The sequence below is a fragment of the Eupeodes corollae genome, chromosome 2 (genome assembly GCF_945859685.1).
Source record: "Eupeodes corollae chromosome 2, idEupCoro1.1, whole genome shotgun sequence".
Lineage (NCBI taxonomy): Eukaryota > Metazoa > Arthropoda > Insecta > Diptera > Syrphidae > Eupeodes > Eupeodes corollae.
The window spans coordinates 48,966,160-48,988,058 of record NC_079148.1 but is presented as its reverse complement, the minus strand read 5'-3'; the positions used below and the strand labels follow the sequence as shown (position 1 = coordinate 48,988,058).

General features: G+C 37.3%; 2 protein-coding genes across 2 annotated transcripts in view; both read right to left on the bottom strand.

Annotated features, from left to right (window-relative positions):
• The window catches only part of LOC129944905 (piggyBac transposable element-derived protein 3-like), a 60,234-nt gene extending 39,534 nt beyond the window's left edge, over positions 1-20,700 (bottom strand). The window contains exon 1 of the mRNA XM_056054567.1: positions 19,899-20,700. Coding sequence (XP_055910542.1) covers positions 19,899-20,700 — 802 coding nt within the window. The remainder of the gene's footprint in view (positions 1-19,898) is intronic.
• Positions 20,701-20,746: 46 nt separating this feature from the next.
• Positions 20,747-21,699, bottom strand: LOC129944904 (piggyBac transposable element-derived protein 2-like). Its single transcript, XM_056054566.1, has 2 exons — positions 21,684-21,699; positions 20,747-21,606 (listed from the first exon to the last, which is right to left on the bottom strand). The coding sequence occupies exons 1-2, from the start codon at positions 21,697-21,699 to the stop codon at positions 20,747-20,749; spliced, it is 876 nt and encodes a 291-aa protein (XP_055910541.1).
• Between the last annotated feature and the right edge of the window lie 200 nt (positions 21,700-21,899).

Genomic DNA, 21,899 nt, shown 5'->3' with positions numbered 1-21,899 from the left:
AAAAACGTAAAGTCCTTGTTTTTTTCCTTCTTGATTTAATAAATGTTGGTCCATATGGAGGGTGTCCCACATCCTCAGTCCCACTAAAGAAGGAAACCTGGGATCTAATATCTTTTGAATACCGGGTAATCCATTTTGCAGTTTCAAAAGTATTGGACTGTCAAACTAAGTTGTTTAATCAATTTCTTTTATTCTTTTGTTGGTTGAAAGTCTGACATTAACGAAAATGAATCGCTTAACTATCACACAAAGCATACAAATTCTTAAAACCTGCTACAAAGATCGTGATTCTGTCACAGCCATATATCGTGCTTTAAGAGGAGATTATGGTTTACATAATCGTCTAATAACGCAAGCAATTGGCAAAATTGTGAAGAAATTTGAGACTGGATTGGTTACAGATATTGTAAGGTCTGTGCATCAACGTTTCGCTCTTTCCACTGAAAATATTGCTGTTGTAAGTGAAAATGTTGCCGAAGACCCGAATTTATCGATTCTTCCGTTTTCAGGAATTAGGACTGTCTTACTGGACATTATTGCGTATTTTGCATTTGGATCTACACCTAAATTAAGGGTGTCCCAAAATTAACGCAAGATTTGAATTTTCCGCCATTTGTGCAGTGAAGTGTTGGCAACCCTGAAAAAAAAGCAATTTGACAGCTAACAGTATAGGGTTATTAAAAATGGAGCGTTACACGATAGAACAACGTGTCTTCATTATTTAAGAATATTTCAAAAATAGTGAAAGCTTGGCGGCTGCAGTTCGAAAATTTCATACAAAATATGGTCGGAATAGTGTTTTAACTTCGTCAACTGTGAAGAGATTAATTGAAAAATTCATGGAGACTGGATCCGTTGGAGACGCCAAACACACTGGTCGTCCAAAAACAAGCCGTTCAAATGTGAATGTCGAAGCAGTGCGTGGGAGTGTTGCTGACAATCCAGGAACCTCAATTAGACGTCGTGGACAAGAATTGCAAATTTCAAGAACCTCTCTACAGCGTATACTCACCAAAGATCTGTGTCTTCATGCTTACAAAATTCAATTAACACAACAATTGAAGCCTAATGACCATGGACAGAGAAGAGAGTTCGTTGAATGGATTATTGAACATCAACAAATGGACTCTGATTTTTCGAGCAAAATCATCCTAAGCTATGAAGCACATTTTCATCTTGATGGCTTTGTCAATCGCCAAAATTGCCGCATTTGGGGTTCGGAGAACGCACATGTGATTGTCGAAAAACATATACATCCACAACGCGTGACTGTATGGTGTGGATTGTGGGCTGGAGGCAAATGATGCTGGTCAAGCAGTGACTGTTACTGGTGCTCGATATCGCGACATGATTATTGGATGATATTGATGTGTCCAATATGTGGTTTCAACAAGACGGTGCCACATGTCATACAGCCCGTGAAACAATTCAATTACTGCATGAGACATTTCCAGGTCGTGTACTCTCTCGTTTCGGTGATCAAAATTGGCCTCCTAGATCGTGTGATTTACCACCATGAGACTTCTGTTATGGGTTATTTGAAATCACAAGTCTATGTCAACAAGCCCACAACCACCCGTGCATTAAAGGAGGAGATTCAACGCTGCATCAACGAAATTCAGCCACATTTATGCAGAATGGTCATAGAAAATTACAACAAAAGAGTGCGCATGTGCATGCAAAGCCGTGGAGGGCATTTGTCCGATGTGTTATTCCATACATAACCCTATCTTATGTACTTTACGAGTCAATAAAAATATAACTATCAAAAGACTAAAAACGGCGTTTTCTATTTAATTCAAATCTTGCGTTAATTTTGGGACACCTTTTACATATAGGTATAAAGTCCAGCTCACGCAACAACTGAAGCCAACTGACCATTCACATAGTTGCGTCGTAGATACGTCAAATGGTTGCGATTTTTCAAACAAAATTTTCTTCAGCTACAAGGCACATTTATCACTTGGTTTGGAGTCCTAAAATTGCTCAAGTTATATTGAAGAGAGGCCAATATATCTACAAAAAACAACTGTTTGTTGCGCTTACTTCTTCAAAAACGACGATGGAACGACTGTCATCGTTAATTCGGAGCGTTATGGTCATATGACAACAGACTTCTTTTTGCCTGATATTGAAGAATACAACTACAACAAGATATACCACATGCCACACAATTTGAACGAATAAGACACATTTATAGTCGGCGTAATTTCTCGTCGTGGCGATATCAACTGATCACCAAGATCATGTGATTTGACACTGCTGAGCTACGCGAAAACCGTGTTTATGCAGATAAACATTTAACTCTTGAGCACTTTAAAACCAACATTCGTCAAGTTATGGCTGAGATATCGCCCAATATGTGTCAAAAACTGATCTAAAATTACCTCAAATGAATCGAACTTAATAAAGTCCTTGTTATTCAATAAAGTTTGTAAGTGGTATTTAACCCTTTTCATTTTATTTATAAATGAATTACCGAATTCAATTAAAAGTTCTAGATGTCCTTTATATGCTGATGATCTCAAGATCTTTATCAGATGCTAGTAAAATTCAATTGGATATTGATAATATTACCAAGTGATGTTTCATATATGGTTTAATTTGTAATGTAAAAAAGTGTAGTATTGTTACGTTTTCTAAAATAAAGGATCCGATGTGTTTTGAATCAGTTCTTAATGAGGTTAACAAATCAAAAGGATCTTGGTTTGATTTTTGATTCGAATATAAACTTTTCTCTACAAATTGATAATGTTATTTCAAAAGCTAACGCCATGTTGGGATTGACAACTTCTAAGTTGTTGGAAGATCCTTATACTTTAAAAACTCTTTTTGTAGCCCTTGGAATACCTTTACTTGAATATTGTTGCATAATATGGAATCCCCTTACACAATCAAGTATTTTAAGGATTGTAAAAGGTTAAGAAGAGATTTACAAAATTTGCTTTACGAAAGCTTTATAATTATTCGAACAAGACCAGATGTGCTTAAATTGACTTAAAACCTTTATTATCTAGAAGAAATTGTATTCAGTACTCTTTGCTTATGCGATCTGCTCAACTCTAACATAAATTGTTCAATTTTGTTGTCTCAGTTTGATATGTATGTTCCATCTTGGAATTTGCGTCCTAGAAATTTTTTTTTCTATACATGTTCCTTTTCATAGCATAAATTATACGAAACATAATCCAATAACTGCTTCCTGTATTGCTTTTAACCAATTTGAGTTTTAATTGATTTTAATAAAAATAGATTAGATATTAAGAAAGATGTATTGAATTTGTTGTAACACTATGTTTTTACCACTGTCAATTTGTAAATATAATGTTTGAATTTAATGTAGTCTCCTTAAAGTTTTGTAACTTGAAAGACGAATAAATAAATAAATAAATATGAAATTTTTATTAAAAGATTACTCTTTACTTCTTTATGTAAATTAGATGTGAAAACAGGAATTTTGAAAGCTGGATCTTAGGTTTTCTGTAGATATTTTGGGTTTTGGGTGAAACATATTAACTGACAATACTTGTATATTCTTTTAAATCAATCGACTCTTTTTTCTAAGTGCACAAATAAAACCTCAACCACGCCAAAAAAAAAAGAAAGACAAACGACAGGCCCACTTGAAGCTATATATATTTTTGTTTGTTTTAATTTGGAAAAAAGTTTCAAGTATCGAACTGCTGTGCAGCGGTGATGGCGGTTATTGCACTGAAGTCAGTTAAATTGAACTAAGTGGCTGTTGCTGATGATGCAGTTGTTGGTTCTTGGTTGGTTGGATGGTTTGTGCGCATATATATTTTTACTATACCTACCGCCTTATCACTATAGAAGACTTCACCGCATGGAACCCCATCAAGGCTACTGAATTTCATTAAAATAAAAAAAAATAAAAAATATCATATAAAACAAAAATGTTTATACACAAAACGAAAATAATTAAAATTATAAGCTTCGCGTCGATTAAAATGGTAGACAATAAAGACGAAAAATTAAAAACGCACTATTATTTTCTGGGAGAGAATTGAGGAGATCATTATATTTTCATTCCCAAATAAAATAATGCTGTAAAAGTAAGAATATGTAGATACAATTTTGAAGCGACGAGCCGGTCCTTATCGACAAAACAGGCCCGAATCAATATCAATTCTAGTCGAAATAATTTTTTATTTTTAATGAAATAAAAACTGTATTATTATTTGTTTTTGAATGTTTGTAAAGCCCAGCTTATAAGTTTTAAAAAAGCTATCTATGGACACTCGAACTTTTTTTCGAAACGGTACGCGAACCATGTATGAGTTGAACATGGTTTTTTTTTAGTATTACATTTATAAGTTAGATTACAGCGTTACCACTTTACTTAAAATGAAGTAGATCAACTTCTTTTTTTCAAATAAATTAAAAATCTACTTCCTACTTCGCACTGTCGTCCAAATATTAAAATCTACTTCATTTTTAAGATCTGTGTTTCTACCTACTTCAATTTTAACAAAAATAGACTGAATCTCTCCCTTATTATCACTCTTGTATGAAGTCTTTAATCTTTCTAGATAATTAAAAATCGCTTCAGTATTTGCATTTGCGGTGAGGTTCCGTTTTTTCTAATGTATTCTAGTTTAACCCTTTTGTCATTTTTACTTTTGATATATGTATATGTAGATCCTGTATGGCAAGTTTTGCATTCCTAAACAAATTCGAATTCGAGGTTTTAATCAAACATCGCATTACGATGGTAGAGAAGTCGAAAAAAGTGGGTCCCCCGATTTTGTCGGTTTGTCTGTATGTCTTTCCTATTTTTTTTTTTTCAAACTAAGAATAAAGTAGTCCTCAATATAAAGAAATATTTTTGTATTGCTCGAGAAGGGTCCTCACATAGAACCGATATTGTGTTTAAGTTTTCTCAAGAACCAAACTATTTTTTTCTGCCAAAAATGTCATTGTTTTTATTTTTAATTTAAAAACAAATAATATTTTTTTTCGAAATTTGATATCTTGAAAATGAATCATCATTTTTTACAAAATTGAAATGCAAGACCAAAAATATTTTTAAACTAAAATTCAAAAACGATTTTAAAATACAAATTTAAAAAAAATAAGGTTTTCTTGAGAAATCAAATGGCATTTACATTTTTTAAAACAAACTTCTTTGTAATAGTTTTAAACAGACTTTTTTGGATACATGAGCGAGTTCATGCAAACCAGTCGTGCATTTTATAATTTTTGTTTTTTCAATTTTTTAATGTTATTTGTGTTAATTACCCTTAACACTTACTACTTAAGGTAGCGCTACAGTCCGGGCGGACCTGGGCCTCAACCAACATGCGTCTCCAGCCAGCTCGGTCCCTAGCTAGCTGTCTCCAGTTTCGCACGCCAAGTTGGTTGAGGTCCTCTCCCACCTGGGTGCGCCACCTGAGTCGCGGTCTTCCTCTACTGCGCCGTCCCTCGGGATTGGATTCGAAGACTTTCCGGGCTGGAGCGTTGATGTCCATCCACTCTACATGACCTAGCCATCTAAGTCGTTGGACTTTAATTCTGCTAACTAGGTCAGTGTCGCTGTACAGCCCGTACAGTTCGTCGTTATATCTTCTCCTCCATTCTCCATCTATGCGTACGGGACCAAAAATCACCCGATCTCGAAGCATGCTAAGACGCTCTCATCTTTCTTTGACAGGGTCCAGGCCTCAGCGCCATAAATGAGAACCGGGATGACGAGTGTCTTATAGATGGTGATTTTACATGCTCGAGAGAGGACTTAACTTCTCAATTGCCTTCTAAGTCCAAAGAAGCAGCGATTTGCAAGAGTTATTCTTTGTTTGATTTCAGCGCTGGTGTCGTTGTCTGCATTAATATAGTGGTGCCTAGGTAGACAAAGTCCTTAACTACCTCAAAGTTATAGCTGTCCATGGTGACGTTTTGTCCAAGACTTCGTCGTTCAGTGTCCTTTTTTGATGACAGCATATACTTGGTCTTGCCCTCATTGACCACTAAACCCATCTTCTTCGCTTCCGTCGCAATGCTCAAAAACGCTCCACTGACATCACGCTTTGATCTTCCAATTATGTCAATATTATCTGCGTATCTGAGTAATTGGATGGATCTTTAGAAGATTGTGCCTCTAGTGTTGACAGTTGAGTTTTGCACAATTCTTTCCAGAACGATGTTGAAGAAGTCGCATGACATCGGCATCGGTAAGATCTTTTCCGACCTTGATAGAGCAGCGTGCATTCTCCATCGTCATTCTGCACAAACGGATAAGTTTGACAGGGATGCCAAAACTAGACATTGCTCGGTAGAGCTCTTCACTATAGATTCTGTCTTACGCGGCTTTAAAATCGATAAAGAGATGGTGAGTATCGATTTGAAGCTCCTGGGTTTTTTCCAAGATCTGCCGTAGTGTGAATATTTGGTCGATAGTGGACTTTCCTGGTCTGAAGCCACACTGATAAGGACCAATCAGGTTGTTGACGAATGGCTTCAGACGTTCAAATAATACGGCAGAGAGGATCTTATACGCAATGTTAAGGAGACTGATGCCTCTGTAGTTGGCGCAGTTTAGAGGGTCTCCTTTCTTATGTATCGGGCACACTATGCTGAGATTCCACTCATCGGGCATGCTTTCTTCCGACCATATTTTGCAGATGAGTTGGTGCATGCTCCGTACCAAGTCATCGCCTGCTGCTTTGAATAGTTCGGCAGCGATGCCGTCAGCTCCAGCAGCTTTGTTTGACTTAAGTTTAGATATAGTTATCTTCATTTCGTCAAGGTCGGGTAGGCGGAATTGTTGATCTGCGTCGCTGAGGTTGAGTGGTTCTATCTCCCTTACAGTGGAATTCGGTTCGTCATCGCCGTTATATAATTTGGAGAAGTGATCTTTCCATATTCTCAGCATCGACTGTGGTTCTACCACGATGTTCCCTTGATCGTCTTTACAGGCTTCGGTTCGTGGCTGGTATCCTTGGGAGTTTTTTTTTACCTTTTGGTAAAATTTACGAACCTCGTTCCTGCTGTGACATCCCTCTATCTCGTCGATCGCGGGTTTCTATGCTTTTATTTTTTTCCATCTAAGAAGCCGGTGTTCCTCTCTCCTCTTCTGCTCGTAGATCTTGCAAGCAGCTCTAGTCCTTTTGTGCAGCGCCGTTTTGTATACCTCTTGTTTCGCTGCGTGCGCTTGCCGGCATTCGACGTCAAACCAAGGGTTTCGCTGTGGTGGCCGTGTGAAACCTAGCACTTCAGAGGCTGCATCTCTGATGGCTGCAAGGCAATGTTGCCACTGGTTTTCAATGCTTAATGCAGGAAGCATAGGACTCCTTAAGAGTTTATTAGAGACTCGATCGGAAAAGGACATGGCAATCTCTTGCTATTGTAGCCGTCTAACGTCGAATCTTCTCACAGTACTTCCTTGTTTTGGCTTGGATCGGGATATCCGTAGCCGTACCTTGGCTACAACGAGGTAGTGGTCCGAGTCAATGTTAGCCTCTCGGAATGTTCGGATATCCTGGATACTGGAGAAGTGTCGTGCGTCGATCGCAATGTGGTCAATCTGGTTGACGGTTGATTGATCAGGAGATTTCCATGCCCCCTTGTGGATATTGAGATGCGTGAACTGCGTACTAGCTACCAGAACGTCTCGCCCCGCAGCGAAATTGATCAGCCTGAATCCGTTGTCGGAGGTATTGTCGTGCAGGCTGTATCTCCCGATTATGCCACAAAAGATGTCTTCTCTTCCTAGCTTAGCATTAAAATCTCCTAAGACTTAGATTTTAATGTCATAGCCAGGGCACTGCTCATTGCCTTGTCCAAGAGCTCGAAGAACATGTCTTTTGTGTCTTCATCTTTCTCCTCTGTTGGGGCATGCGCGCATATTAGGCTTATGTTGGTGAATTTAGCCTTGATGCGGATTGTCGTGATGCGCTCGCTCACACTGTTGAAACTCAAGACTTTTTGCCTGAGTCTAGTTCCAACAACAAATCCACACCTAAATAGACGCTGTCTTTGTTCTCGGTAGCGGTCGCCGTAGTAGATATCGCAGTCTTTTAGTTTGCGTTTGCCCGGTCCATCAAATCGCACTTCTTGGATGGCTGTAATATCTGCCTTGCAGCAATTTAGGGCTACCGCTAATTGTTCGGCTGCACGTCGTCTGTTAAGGGACCTAACATTCCACATACATATCTGAAGTTCGTTGTCCTTATTTCGTTTGCGTGGGTTGTCAACAGTGAATCCGTCCGTATCTGAGGCTTGTTGATGCTTCGAAACTAAAGGTATTTTTACGTGGCCAGGAAGTCACGCCGATGGCACAACCTCCAACCTGGAGGGCCAGATCCTTAGTATAACTCCAAGGAAGGGGAGCCGGATAAACCGCTCCTTACAGGCCTGGTCTCCGAATATGTCGAAGAAGCCCTATAAGGTGTTCACTAAGTAGTTCAACCTTGATTCCATCTAGATGAAATACTCGTATTTTCAAGTTGTCCAAAAACAAAGATAAAAGGTTTGTTGATGCACTGAAATTGTATTACGATTACAATACCTACTTCTTGTAGAACTCGTCATTTGCAATCAAAACATCCTAAAGTCATTTCATTTGACCAACACGAGCGAGCCCAATCCAAGAATTAATAAAAGAAATGTTACATTGACATATTGAATTATATGATGTGAAGGCTAAAATAATTGTAGTTTTTTTTTTATTTTTTATTGAAATATGTGGAATAATATGAAAAAGTTAATTTTTTGAAATCTACTTCCATTTTTCTCAATCAACTTCACTTTTTTCATAAAATCTACTTACACTTTTTTTGAGAAGTGGTAACGCTAGAACGCTAACAGAGCTTCTTTATATAATTTATAGCTGGATTTTTAGAGATGATTTTAAATTGTGATAAAAAAAAGAAAAAAGTCAACCGGTGATAAATCGTACAATCTTCGAGGCCAATTCACTGGTCCGTAACGTAAAACCATCCGCTTATCGAACGCTTCCTTCAATAAATCAATTGTAGTACGAGCTGTCTGACATGTTGTACCTTCTAGTTAAAACTACAATTGATGACCGAAAAAGTCAATACAAATAGGTCTAAAGCAATCACCATTGACTTTAAAGTTCTTGCCAGCATCATATTTAATGAAGTACTGACGACCAATTATTCCACCAAGCTAAAAAGCATATCAGTCAGTTGTTGTAGATATATCGGTTCTTCAACACAAACTTAAGAATTGTCATCACTCCAAATACAGCAGTATTGTTAATTAGCGTATCCATTCAACCAAAAGTGAACTTCATCACTAAATTAAATTCAAAACCATGATTTTCAAAACCGTCCGCCTATTCATGTTGAAATTCAAAACCAAACTCAAAATAAATCACTTGATAGGTCACTAGTTAAAAAAATCTTCTGAACACAAAACACCAAAAATTAGGTGGGGCAACAGTCCGTAGAGACCTATGGCCTAGTAACTTACAACTCTCAACCTACAATTTGTATGCCGAATCGATAGGATTATTTAAGAAAGCACTTTTCATGACTAGAATTACCCTTAAAGGATTTGTAAATTCCACGAAAAGGCTACACCCGTGACAAAAACCTCTATAGCATGACAGTCATGCGCACTAACCATAAAGCCACCGTTAAGTAAATGGACAAATATTTTCCGTCTAACTTTTTTCGACAATGATTTTAAGAAGTGGTGCATGTTTTAGTTAAAATTTTAATCTTATATAATCAAAATTTAATTTAAGTCAAAATAAAAAAGTTGGTTAAGCTTGAACTGGACCAAGAATAGAATAAATAATGTTCAATATCAACTTCAAAAAATCTGTTTTCTAAATGAAATCTGTTTTCTCAAATACTTTTATCACTTCAAAAAAGGCTCAGTAGAAAAGGTTAATTATTATTTAAGCTTTAAATTCTGGCAAAAGTTAAAATATTCAAATATTTTAAAAGTCTATCTCGCATCGATTATGATTTTGTGGTCCGCGGCCAGACCCTAGATAAAATCCGACACACTCCAGGATTCGCCATATAAAAATTGACAACGAAAAATTCAAATAATGAAAAGAATCTTAAAACAACAACAAAAAATTTAACACATTATTTTTTAATTGTTTTTCTTTTTTACTTTTTGTTTTATTGTTGTGACTGTCGTGCATAATTGCGATGACAATGTCATTGTTATTTGCATACTTAAATTAAGTCCGTAGAATCATAATACACGCATATCTATACCTATATTGATAAATAGGATGGTGTCAGGTTGATTCTGGCTGTCCTGAGTAATATTTGGACTGATTCCGACTAACCGACTGAATGTCAAAGAACGCGACTTTAACGACCGACCGCGACGCGACGCACGGTCAACATCGATGGAATGGCTTACAGGTCACAACTCACAGAGCTTATGTATAATTAATTGTGGGGATTCTATGGAATGCGGATGGTTAAAGTAATTATCGTCATTTTCATTTTTCAATTATTAAGGTCTTTTGTGAAAATTATGGACGTTTTTTTTTCTAGGTTGGTCGCTTTTGTTTGTTTAATATGAGTCTGTGTGGGAAATATTGAAAATTCAATGGAAATATTAAACGGTAGCACAATACCACATCAGGTAGATTTATACATTTAGATTAATCGATTATCGTATTACCGAAGATATGATTGAATTCTGAAATTATAAAACGTGATGTATCTATGGATTCTATACCGCACAATTGAGGTGGTGTTTTAAGGGTAAAAATATTGTTTTCATTTCAACTACCCGAAGGTACTATGTACCCGAAAGCTGAAATATTATAACATAAAAAAATTTGGTTGTTTCAAGTAATAAAAATCTCTTGATTTCTTGAAATGAAATTAAATTTTGATTTGACTTTAGGTGTATTGTTTTTTTCTGTAACGCATTTAATAATGCAAGAAGCAGAGTTTATATTTTTTTAAAGAAAGGAGTAAGAAACTTGTAAGAGGTCATAGAGCATAGATCCGAATTGCCCTGAAGCATCAAGGGTTTCTACTTTAAAGATTTGAATTTGAATTTTTATTAGAGACAAGAATTAAGTTGCTATGAGAAGGAAGAGGACGTTCACCTGGGGTGCCAGGATCAAAGGGTTGCAAATTGATCTCTTTTATTCATTGGAGGTTGTAAACCAATTGCAAAAGATTTCTTTTTATTTTAAATTTTACAAAACATTCCAGCTATATCAATTCACGTACATATTTAATGAAAACTCGATACTCATGCACAATTCGGAATTAAATTAGTACATTTGACATTCCTAAGTTTTTTGCACGCTTATAAGATAATATACATATGATTATACATACATATGTATATGCCTATTAAAGAAGAAATCACGAATTCTTCACAAACGACAGAAACCAATCTAAGTCTATTGCCTCGACTTTGTTGTAAAAATAATCATCTACCCCCGCCCGCGGGCCGCTTGCGGCAATCGAGCTTTTAAATGTTGGCCCGCAGCGTGGTTTAATAAATTCTTAAAATATCGAGTGACTGCAGAAAAACGTGAGATATATATCGTTTTGAGTTTTCAAAATGGAAGAAGTGAACATTGTGTGTTTTTAACAAAATATTCTAGATGTCACTCCTTTCAACGCCATGAAAAGTTTTCACAACTAAATAAAAAACAGATGTCGCTGAGTATGGGTGTATTCATAAGACATAAACGTCAGCCTAACTAAGAACTTTTTTTTTGTTTTTATAATAATCGCACACTCAAAGGGATATATTACCCTTATTATGAAGACACAGTGTGAGCACTAGGAAAGGGAGAGAGGGTTTGAAAGGAGATGTCGGTGCACATTGGTTTTGAATTCCTGAATATTGCAATAGCTGGGAAAGACAGAGTGTGGCAAGGCATTCCACATTCGCATAGTACGGCTAAAGAACGAATCTCTGTACTTGACAGTACGACCGAAGTTGGGCTCGAGGCTATATTGATAAGCATTCCTAGAAGCGCGAGTATTACGGTTGAACTGTTTAAGGGTAGGAATGCAGCTGGCTATTTCTCTAGAGCATAAACCATTAAAATAACGGTAAAAGAGGGTGAGACAAGAAACATTTCGACGATGTTCAAGTGACGTAAATGATCTTATGATGGTAATATCACCAATCAGTCTAAATGCTCTACGTTCAATACTGTCCAAGAGGCTTAAGTAAGTTGCAGGACACCAGCCCAGATATGGGAGTTATACTCAAGCTTTGGACGTATATAAGTCTTGTAAATAACAGCCAGATCAGAGGGGGAGAAAAACTTCTTGCATCGCCTTAGAAAACCAAAACATCTTGCGGCATTTTTGGCGACATCGCGTAACCACAAAAGGTGGTTGGTGATACACATACCGAGAATATCGAGATGTTCAGTTTCCTCGATGCAAAAGCCATTTATGGATAATGGCAGGGGGGTATATTTCGCACAATGAGAAGCTGTAGCTGTAGCTGCAGCGCAAGTTGACTTAACTTTAACTTTTGGCGGCGCTACAAGCTACATTTGAGATGACAGATGGGGGAAACCCATTTCTTTCTTTGACTTTTCACTTTTTTTTGGGAATGTTCAATGCATTTGAGAATTTTTTCTGGTTTTGTAACTTTTTTATAGTATTGTACCATACAAATTCAGTTCAAATAAAAATTTAATATGCGTTGAACATGCCCACCATGCTACACCATTGTGGGCGACCTTTGCTACATTAGTGAGCGTTTTTATTGACAGCTTATACTACAGCGATTTTTTTAGCTACAGCTGCATCTCATTCTGTTCAAGGGGTAAGTCAGACCTTTTTGTTTACTGCAGACATTCTGCATTGGGAGTGCGTTCACAAATGCATCAAAAAAGAAATGCGATTGTACTAGCGCAGATTTTCTGCGTTTATGAATACACCCTATTACTTACTTTTCTTGCCATTGCGAAATTGAATTGGAATCATTTTATTAAAATTTTGAATGGCAAATTCATAAACACAGCAGTCCAAGCATAATAAGTCAAGGAAACTATTTTGCCGACATACCTCGTTTTTAAGATTAGGTACTTACATTTTGAATTTCAATTAGTGCGGTTGCAGTGAATTTGTGTAGATAAAGAATAATGGCTAGAATTTTTTCGAAACTAAAACGAAATATATCTGATGAAAATAGATCAATTCAAGACGAATTGGAAACAGAATATTTTGTTGTGCCAAGCAAAAACAACGCGACTACTTGTTTAATATGCCTTTCAACGAAACTTATCCTCCTGGAACACAATTAAGAAGTGAGAAATTAACTTTTTTAAAAAGGTCATTAAAACAGCAACAAAATGTGATGTCCGTGACCTTATTTAAAGACTAAGGCATCTTACGAATTTTGCTATACTCTTGGTAAGCACATGAACCTGTTCACCGATACAGAAATTGTCAAAGAATGTTTCGTAAGTGCCGCCCGTATACTGTTTGATATATTTAGCAACAAAAAACAAATATTGTCTAAAATAAAAAAAAACTACAGCTGTCTGATTCAACATGTGTGAGACATATTGAAAACATTTCCAAATATATTCGTAAAAATGTAATAGAAAATTTAAGGAACTGTATGTTTTTTAGCTTTGCTTTCGATTTCAGCAACATCTCAATGCTCAGTGTTTGTTAGATATTGCACAGAACAGAATTTAATCTTCGAAGAATTTTTCAAATTCTTTCCGATGAAAGGGCAGACCCGGGAAATAGATTATCTTGATATCTTGATATTATCAGAAAATTTTAAAGCCTTTTGGAAGAATTGGGAAGTGAGTATAGTGCCGTTCTCTTGCATACCTCTGTGCGATGGCTTAGTAGGGGAAGGGTTTTGAAAAGGTTTTTTTCCTTGCGCCATGAAATAATCCTCTTCTTACAACAAAATAAAAAAGTTTACCCAGAATTGCAAGATGATCAACGGTGGTGTCTTTTAGCAGGAAAACTAAAAAGCTTAAATCGAAATGTAGAAGGACAAAATAACATAATTTCACAGATGGCAATTAAAATATTTTCTTTTGAAGAAAAGCTTAATATTTTTCATGAAGAAATAAGAAGTAAACAGCTACAAAATTGTTAAACAATGGTAATAGCTACAAAGGACCTCATCGACATCTCCGAAGAAAATAGCTCATCAATATTGAATTACTTAACAGCACTGTCAAAAGAATTTCAAAAAAGGTTTCATGGAATCAGAAAAATAAAAAAATGCTTAACGCTTGTAGAAAACCTATGGCATCTGGAAACAACGACTATCTCATAAGTGGCTTCTGTTTTAAATCAAGATCTGGCAAAATTATTTGATGAGTTCATCGATTTTAAAAACAATTCAAATCTTGAAGCTCTGTTTAAGGAAAAAAAGTGAAAAAGGGGAATACTTAGAATTTTGGAGCATCGTCCCCGAAAAATATGCAATCGTCAAAAGAAGTTCACAGTTTCTGCTGACAATATTTGGATCTACATTTGTTTGCGAATCTTTGTTTTCCAGAATTAAATATGCAAAAAATATTTACCAAAACAAACTTACGGAGTCCCACCTAGATGATGTCATTAGGTTGGCATGCAGCAACAAGGCAGATCTAAATAAAGTTTTGAAAATTTGTTCTCAATTTCAAAAATCACATTAAAATATTTTCAATAAATAAATAAATACATAACATTAAAATGAGTATTACTATTTACGATAAAAAAAATGTCTTGTGGCCCGGGGTAACGTTACAAAATTATCAATGTGGCCCATTAAAAAAAAGATTGAGTATGGCTGATCTACCCTATATCAACATTCCTTGGATTCGTTTCTTTAAAAAATCAACGCCTCATCAGAATTGCCGGAAGTTCTCACTAATAAATTGGCTTAATACATGCGAAATTCAACGCATAACAAATCACTCTCACCCAACTTAAAATTAAAGCAAAAATAGTTTGACTATGAACGCTACAAAGCTCGGAAAAAATCGTTTGCACTTCTGAAAGCACTGCGGTCATCAAATGATTTTCAATTAAGAAGCTGGCATCTGGAAGCGAACGCAAGTTATAAAGTGTTATATATGGAAAAAAAATATGCTTATGATAATAAAATAGCAACTGAACTAGGCCTAATAAAAAACCCAAAGGACTTCTGGAAAATTGCGAAAAAATTAACGGAACAAAATATAAAATAGGTGCGGGTATTTCTACAGAAACCCTTGCCACTCACTTTAAGGTTCTTCTCTCCAACGATTCCAGCTTCACAACCTTCACTGCAGATCCTTTAATCACTGACCAAATTTTAGATGAATACATTGAAAGCGAAGAAATTAAAGCTGTGTTAAACAAAGCAAAAAACAACAAGGCACCTGGAGAAGATGGGATTCCTTACGAATTTTTCAAAAATGCAACCCCTATCCTTCTCAACCATTTAAAAGTTATTTTCATTTAAATCTTTATGAATACATATCTGATCTATCAGAAAAAACTTTTCAACGATCGATCACATTTTTACACCATCATCTATCGTGTTTTAAGCACGTTCCAAAAAGGTCTTCGCATTTTTCGTTGACTTTAAAGCTGCTTTTGACCTAATCAATAGGAATGCTCTCCTTTATAAGCTTACACAAATTGGTATATCTTCAGAGTTCCTGTAAGTAATTAGAGAGATGTACAAGAGTAGGAAGGCTGCTGTTTGGGGTGGAGTGAGCTTTTCAGAATGGTTTAGCACCAGCACAGGTTGTTTATAAATGATGTTGCGGATGAACTTCCTGGGGGATTAAGAGTAGCTAGTTGCACCGTGTATGTCTTACTATACGCCGATGACCTCGTTATATTTTGCAGATGAGTTGGTGCATGCTCCCTACCAAGTCATCGCCTGCTGCTTTGAATAGTTCGGCAGCGATGCCGTCAGCTCCAGCAGCTTTGTTTGACTTAAGTTTAGATAAAACTATCTTCACTTCGTCAAGCCGGGTAGGCGGAATTGTTGATCTGCGTTGCCGAGGTTGAATGGTTTTATCTTCTTTACAGCGGAATTCGGTTCGTCATCGCCGTTATATAATTTGGAGAAGTGGTCTTTCCATATTCTCAACATAGACTGGGGTACTACTGCGATGTTCGCCTGATCGTCTTTACAGGCTTCGGTTCGTGGTTGGTACCTTTGGGATGTTTTTTTACCTTTTGGTAAAATTTACAAACCTGATTCCTGTTGTGACATCCCTCTATCTCCTCGATCGCGTGCACTCTTTTTTTCCATCCAAGAAACCGGGGTTCCTCTCTCCTCTTCTACTCGTAGAGCTCGCAAGCAGCTCTGATCCTTCTGTGCCAGGGGTCATCGTCATCAAACCAGGGGTTTCGCTGTGGTGGCCGTGTGAAACCTAGCACTTCAGAGGTGGCATCTCTTATTCAATGATTAATGCAGGCAGCATAGGACTCCTTAAGAGGTTATTAAAGACTCTATGGGAAAAGGACATGGCAGTCTCTTGCGGTTGTAGCCGTCTAACGTCGAATTTTCTCACAGTACTTCCTTGTTTTGGCTTTGATCGGGATATCCGTAGCCGTACCTTGGCTACAACGAGGTAGTGGTCCGAGTCAATTTTGGCCTCTCGTAATGTTCGGATATCCTGTATACTGGAGAATTGTCGTGCGTCGATCGCAATGTGGTCAATCTGGTTGACGGTTGATTGATCAGGAGAGTTGCATGTCCCCTTGTGGATATTAAGAAATCGACTAGCCTGAATCCGTTGTCGGAGGTGGTGTCGTGCAGGCTGTATCTCCCGATTATCCCACCAAAGATGTCTTCTCTTCCTAGGTTGGCATTAAAATCTCCTAAGACAATTTTAATGTCATAGCCAGGGCACTGTCTTGTCCAAGAGCTAGAAGAATATGTCTTTGGTGTCTTCATCTTTCTCCTCTGTTGGGACATGCGCGTATATTAGGCTTATGTTGGCAAATTTAGATTTGATGCGGATTGTCGTGAGTCTAGTTCCAACAACAAATCCACACACAAATAGACGCTGTCTTTGTTCTCGGTAGAAGCCGTAGTATATATCGCAGTCTTTTAGTTCGCGTTTGCCCGGTCCATCCCATCGCACTTCTTGGATATCGGTAATATCTGCCTTGCAGCAGTTTAGGGCTTCCGCTAATTGTTCGGCGTGTTGGTAAGGGACCTAACATTCCACGTACGTATCCGAAGTTCGTTGTCCTTATTTCGTTTGCGTGGGTTGTCAACAGTGAATCCGTCCGTATCCGAAGCTTGTTGGTGCTTCGCAACTAAAAGTATTTTTTACGTGGCCAGGAAGTCACCCCGACGGCACAACCCCCAACCTGGAGGGCCAGATCCTTAGTAAAACTCCAAGGGGAGCCGGATAAACCGCTCCTTACGGGCCTGGGCTTCGAATATGTCGAAGAGGCCCTATAAGGTGTTCACTAAGTAGTTCAACCTTACTGGAACTGTAGACGCCACCGTTGATTCCATCTCCAGAATTCGTCCGCTGCCGCCTGGATAAGGAGAGGTGCCTTAGTGGAAACACCTCTCCCCCCTCTCTCGTTTGCTGCCCAAAACAACTTTCCACTGGGGTTGGAACCCAATTTCCCATTGAGGTATTAGGCACCCGAAGTTCACCGCGGGGAGGTGAGAGTAGGAGTTGATAGACAGAGGTGGGTTTTGAGAAAAACCTGTGGACGCTTGTGTCCTCTTGAATGCACATGTCTACCATTTGAACACCAATACAAGAAAGCAGTCAAAAAAATATCCCATACTGATGAAAACGTTCAATCAGCACCCGCACCAGAACGAGAAATGTGAGGTTGAATCCAATAGATTACGGGAAAGCACAAGACGCAAATCTGTCACACAAGGCAAAATACAAAGTACATATCTCATTCATTGACCAGCTATCCATTTCTCTTACTGAAGGATTGCATGCCTATGAAGCTGTACGTTCGAGGTTTGGATTCCTGAATCACATCGAGAAGATGGATGCTGAAAATTTACACGCTACAACAGAGGCATTGGTGTATCCGGATGATTTAGAGCCTAGTCTTATAGGTAATGAGTTAGTTCAATTTGGGTCTTTGATTGACTCATACAAAAAGGAAAAAGACCATGGAACAGATCATTCGCTGGGACTATTTTACTACCAAATTCTCGAAAATCAAAATTTCAGAGCTACATTCCCAAACCTCGAAATTGCATTGAGAATGTATTTGGTTTTGATAATAACAAATTGCACTGCAGAGCGCTCATTTACAAAAATGAAAATTATAAATCAGCATAAATCAAATAGAAATCCTCTACGATTTTTGACGAAAGACGCTCGAAAGGTTGCGCTCGCTAACCCTAAAATTTAATGTTAGATAATTCTTTTTTCGGTTTGTATTTATTACTAATGTTTGTTTGTTTAATACTAATGGAATCTACTTGTTTTCACAATAAATTATTTATTGAAGAATTAAAAAAAAAAAAGGTTTACTTTATTTTGAAAATAATTTAGGGCAAATGGACCTCCAGGCCTCCAGGCCTCTGGACCCTAACTCTGGCCCTGCTTTGAAGTAAAAAACTATAAGACATTTCGATTTTCTATTAGTTCCGACCATTTCATAGTTACAAGTTTGTGCCACACGGTTTTCCTAATAAATCAAAGTGGAATTAAGTCTAAACGATGTAACCCTAAAGGTGGTTTTCATTTCCTTAAAAAATAACAATAAAAATTAACTAATATGTGTCCAATTGTCTTTATGGTTAATGATATGAACCTTTCTTATCAGCTCAGACGACAAAAATGTAGCCTTAAAAAGTAGGTTATTCAAGCTTTTATGTATACCCATAATTCACACTTAGTCTTTATTGTTCTACAAAATGTGTCCGAAGAGTCCTACTTAAAAATTCCTATTTTCTATTGCTTAATCCTCACGCTTAATTTTCACCTGCAAAAAGCAATCTTCTCTTTATAGGGTACACCATATAGTAAGTCCAAAGCTTACCCAAACGTCTATAATACCCAATCTTCATAAATGAAGACAATATTTAAGTTATGTTTACCTTATTGTTTCAATTTCCCAAACACAAAAAAAAATACCGCATAATTCCTAATTTACCCCCTCTCAAATGTACTTAGATAGGTCACCCGTTTATCCACATCGATATAATATAACGATACCGAAAGAGTATCAATTTAATTTATGAAGGTCATCCCCTTCAAGTGATTGATATTATTTCACTCAATTTCAATGAGTATACAGAGTATCCTTATTTTTTTTTATTTTTTCGTGCCCTTGTTGACTCACCTACCTATATACATATAGCTTGAAGCAGAGCGGGCTCCCTAATCATATCCTTTCGTCTTTATTTGCTTTCATAAGCAGTGTGATCAGTTTTATGTACACACAGACATTATTTATTTTTTTAAAGGCGCCTGACCTGGTCGGACAAAGGGATTTCGTGTCCATAGTTTGAGTCGAATCAGTTGGTTGACATAAAACAAAATTGAATCAATCAAATTTGAAGCTAACGGATTCGATCCATCAGACGAAGAAGATATTATAATGCGCATACACTTTTTTACTCTAATTGCGTGTTTTAGTAGAATAAGGGCAACATCTAGTGATTAAGAGGAGAACTGGTTTCGTTAAGCATCGAGAAACATCTAGTGCTCTTCAATTCCCATAACTTTGTTTATGAAAAAAAAAAAGTTTCTCGTGCTGAATAGTGTAAATAGATTTAGTATAAAGCAAAAAAAATTATAAAAATAAAAAAAATACCCCCACCCCTTTTTTACAGGGGGGTCACCTACAGGTGACACTGGGCACTGTTTTTCTCATTTTGCTTGCAGAAGTAAAATATCAATTTTGAACAAAAATATTTATTTATGTATGTACATAGGTAAAAGAAAAAATTATTGCAAAAGTAATAAACTGAACACTTATTTGTTGTGGAACTTATACCAACACTTTTGGTGCAAACCGATATTGCACTTAGCGCACATTTTTCGCGTACGTTGGTGACAGAATCCACAACGTCGCGACGCTGGGAACAGTCAATTTCTGAGTGGTCTTCGGCTGCACCTGCTGATCTCACCTCAATTGGCACTCTTATCTGGACTGGAACTCCACAAGCAGAATCACGGGTTGGAGGCTTACCATATTTTTGCAAGTAAACAGTAGCGATATTTCTGGGAAAATCACAGTAGGTCCAGTTGTTTTCTGTTTGCCTTTTGATAAGCCATGCATTTTGGCAAGCAGCATCTATACCAAAAGCAAACAGGGGGAACCACCACTTCTTGTCGCGAAGACCTACTCTCATGGAATCAACATTTTCGTCAAAACCGTCAACTCCACCCTTATACTTATTGTACATCTTGATAGAAGCTGGACAATCTACTTGTATTTTCGATCGCTTTTTATTTATGAAACCAATCCGATCGACTTTGGTGATGGGAGTCAAACAATGACAGTTAGATGCGATGGTGACGACACTGTTATCATGCCACTTAGCTGCAATAATTTCCGAAGACATTTGATGACATAGCTCACCTCTAGGCTTTTTTCTCATCTCCTTACAACTTGGCAGCTTGCAATTTTCTAGGCGGTTTTCTCGAACAGTACCAGTTCCTCCAACATTTTGATCCCGCAAATACTTTAGTAATGGAAAGCCAGTAAAATAATTGTCAAAGTACAAGTTGTAAGGTCCCAATTCTGGTGGTAATCTAGAATGGAGTTCCAAAATAACTGCAGCTCCTAGGCCCATATCTGACTGCAGCTTGAGTGTAGGCCCAGACGCACCTTGATAAAGCTCACAACTTACTAAGTATCCATGGCGAGTTGCTGCTGACCAAAGCTTGTAACCAAACCTTATTGGTTTTCCGTGGATGTGCTTGTTTTGTACCGTGTCTGCCGAAGTATGGCACTATAGTCTCATCAATAGATATATGTGAAGAACCAGCCTTTTCGAAATGAGCTTTGAAGTTTGTGTTCAGTTTCGTAAAATACTCGCGCACTTTAGCAAATTTATCGTTGGGCGATAAAGTCGTACTATCACAGAGATGAACAAATTGCTGAATTTCGAAAAATCTATTTCGTCTCATGCTGGAAGCTACAAGCTCGTTGTGGGTGTCACTTTTTACTTCCCAGAACATCCTCATATACTTTGGTGTCAAGTATCCTGTCAGAAGCAATATTGCAATGTACACTCTAATTTCTTGAGTTGCAACATTTAGGGTGTGATTTCTCTGCAAAGCGTACAAATTGCTCATATCTGCAATAAATTGAACAATTTCGTCACTATACAGCAGTTCGAAGCACTCAATGGCAGTCACGTCTTGCTGAAAGTTTGTAAAGACTTCTTCATCACAGTCCCCTTTTCCACAAGTAGTAAAAGAAGTGCTGGTGTACCATTTGCTAACTGTGTTTTCTTTTTTCTTTTTTTTCGGTGCTGGAGCTGGTACATTGTCCTCTTCTATCTCTTGGTTTCCCCCAGAAACAGAACGTCTGCTTTGTCGCTCTACTTGTGACCGAAGCATGCGACTAGGAAGATGCAGAATGTCAGCATCGTTTTCATCTCTACTGTCTTCGTCTGTCACCGCCCCATCGTTCGGTGGAAATAAAATTACATCACCAGGGTCCTCTCCGGAGAGCAAATCCTCGAGAACTTCATCTAAAGTCTAAAATCCCATCATAATCAACGCTTCAATAATTGTTCTAATTGTTAACACAATGCTCAGTGTCACCTACAGGTGACACCTAACATTTTCACCGTTATATTTATGATGTTATATTTTATTTTTGTCTTGAAATGCAACTATATCTAACTTTATATATTCATTTACCAAATGAAATAAGAAAAAAACAATACTTACTGTTCGGACATTTTTTATCTAAGTTTATATTTCACCAAATCACACAAAGTAAGAAAACTTCAACTACGCTCAAAACAATGATATGAATTTG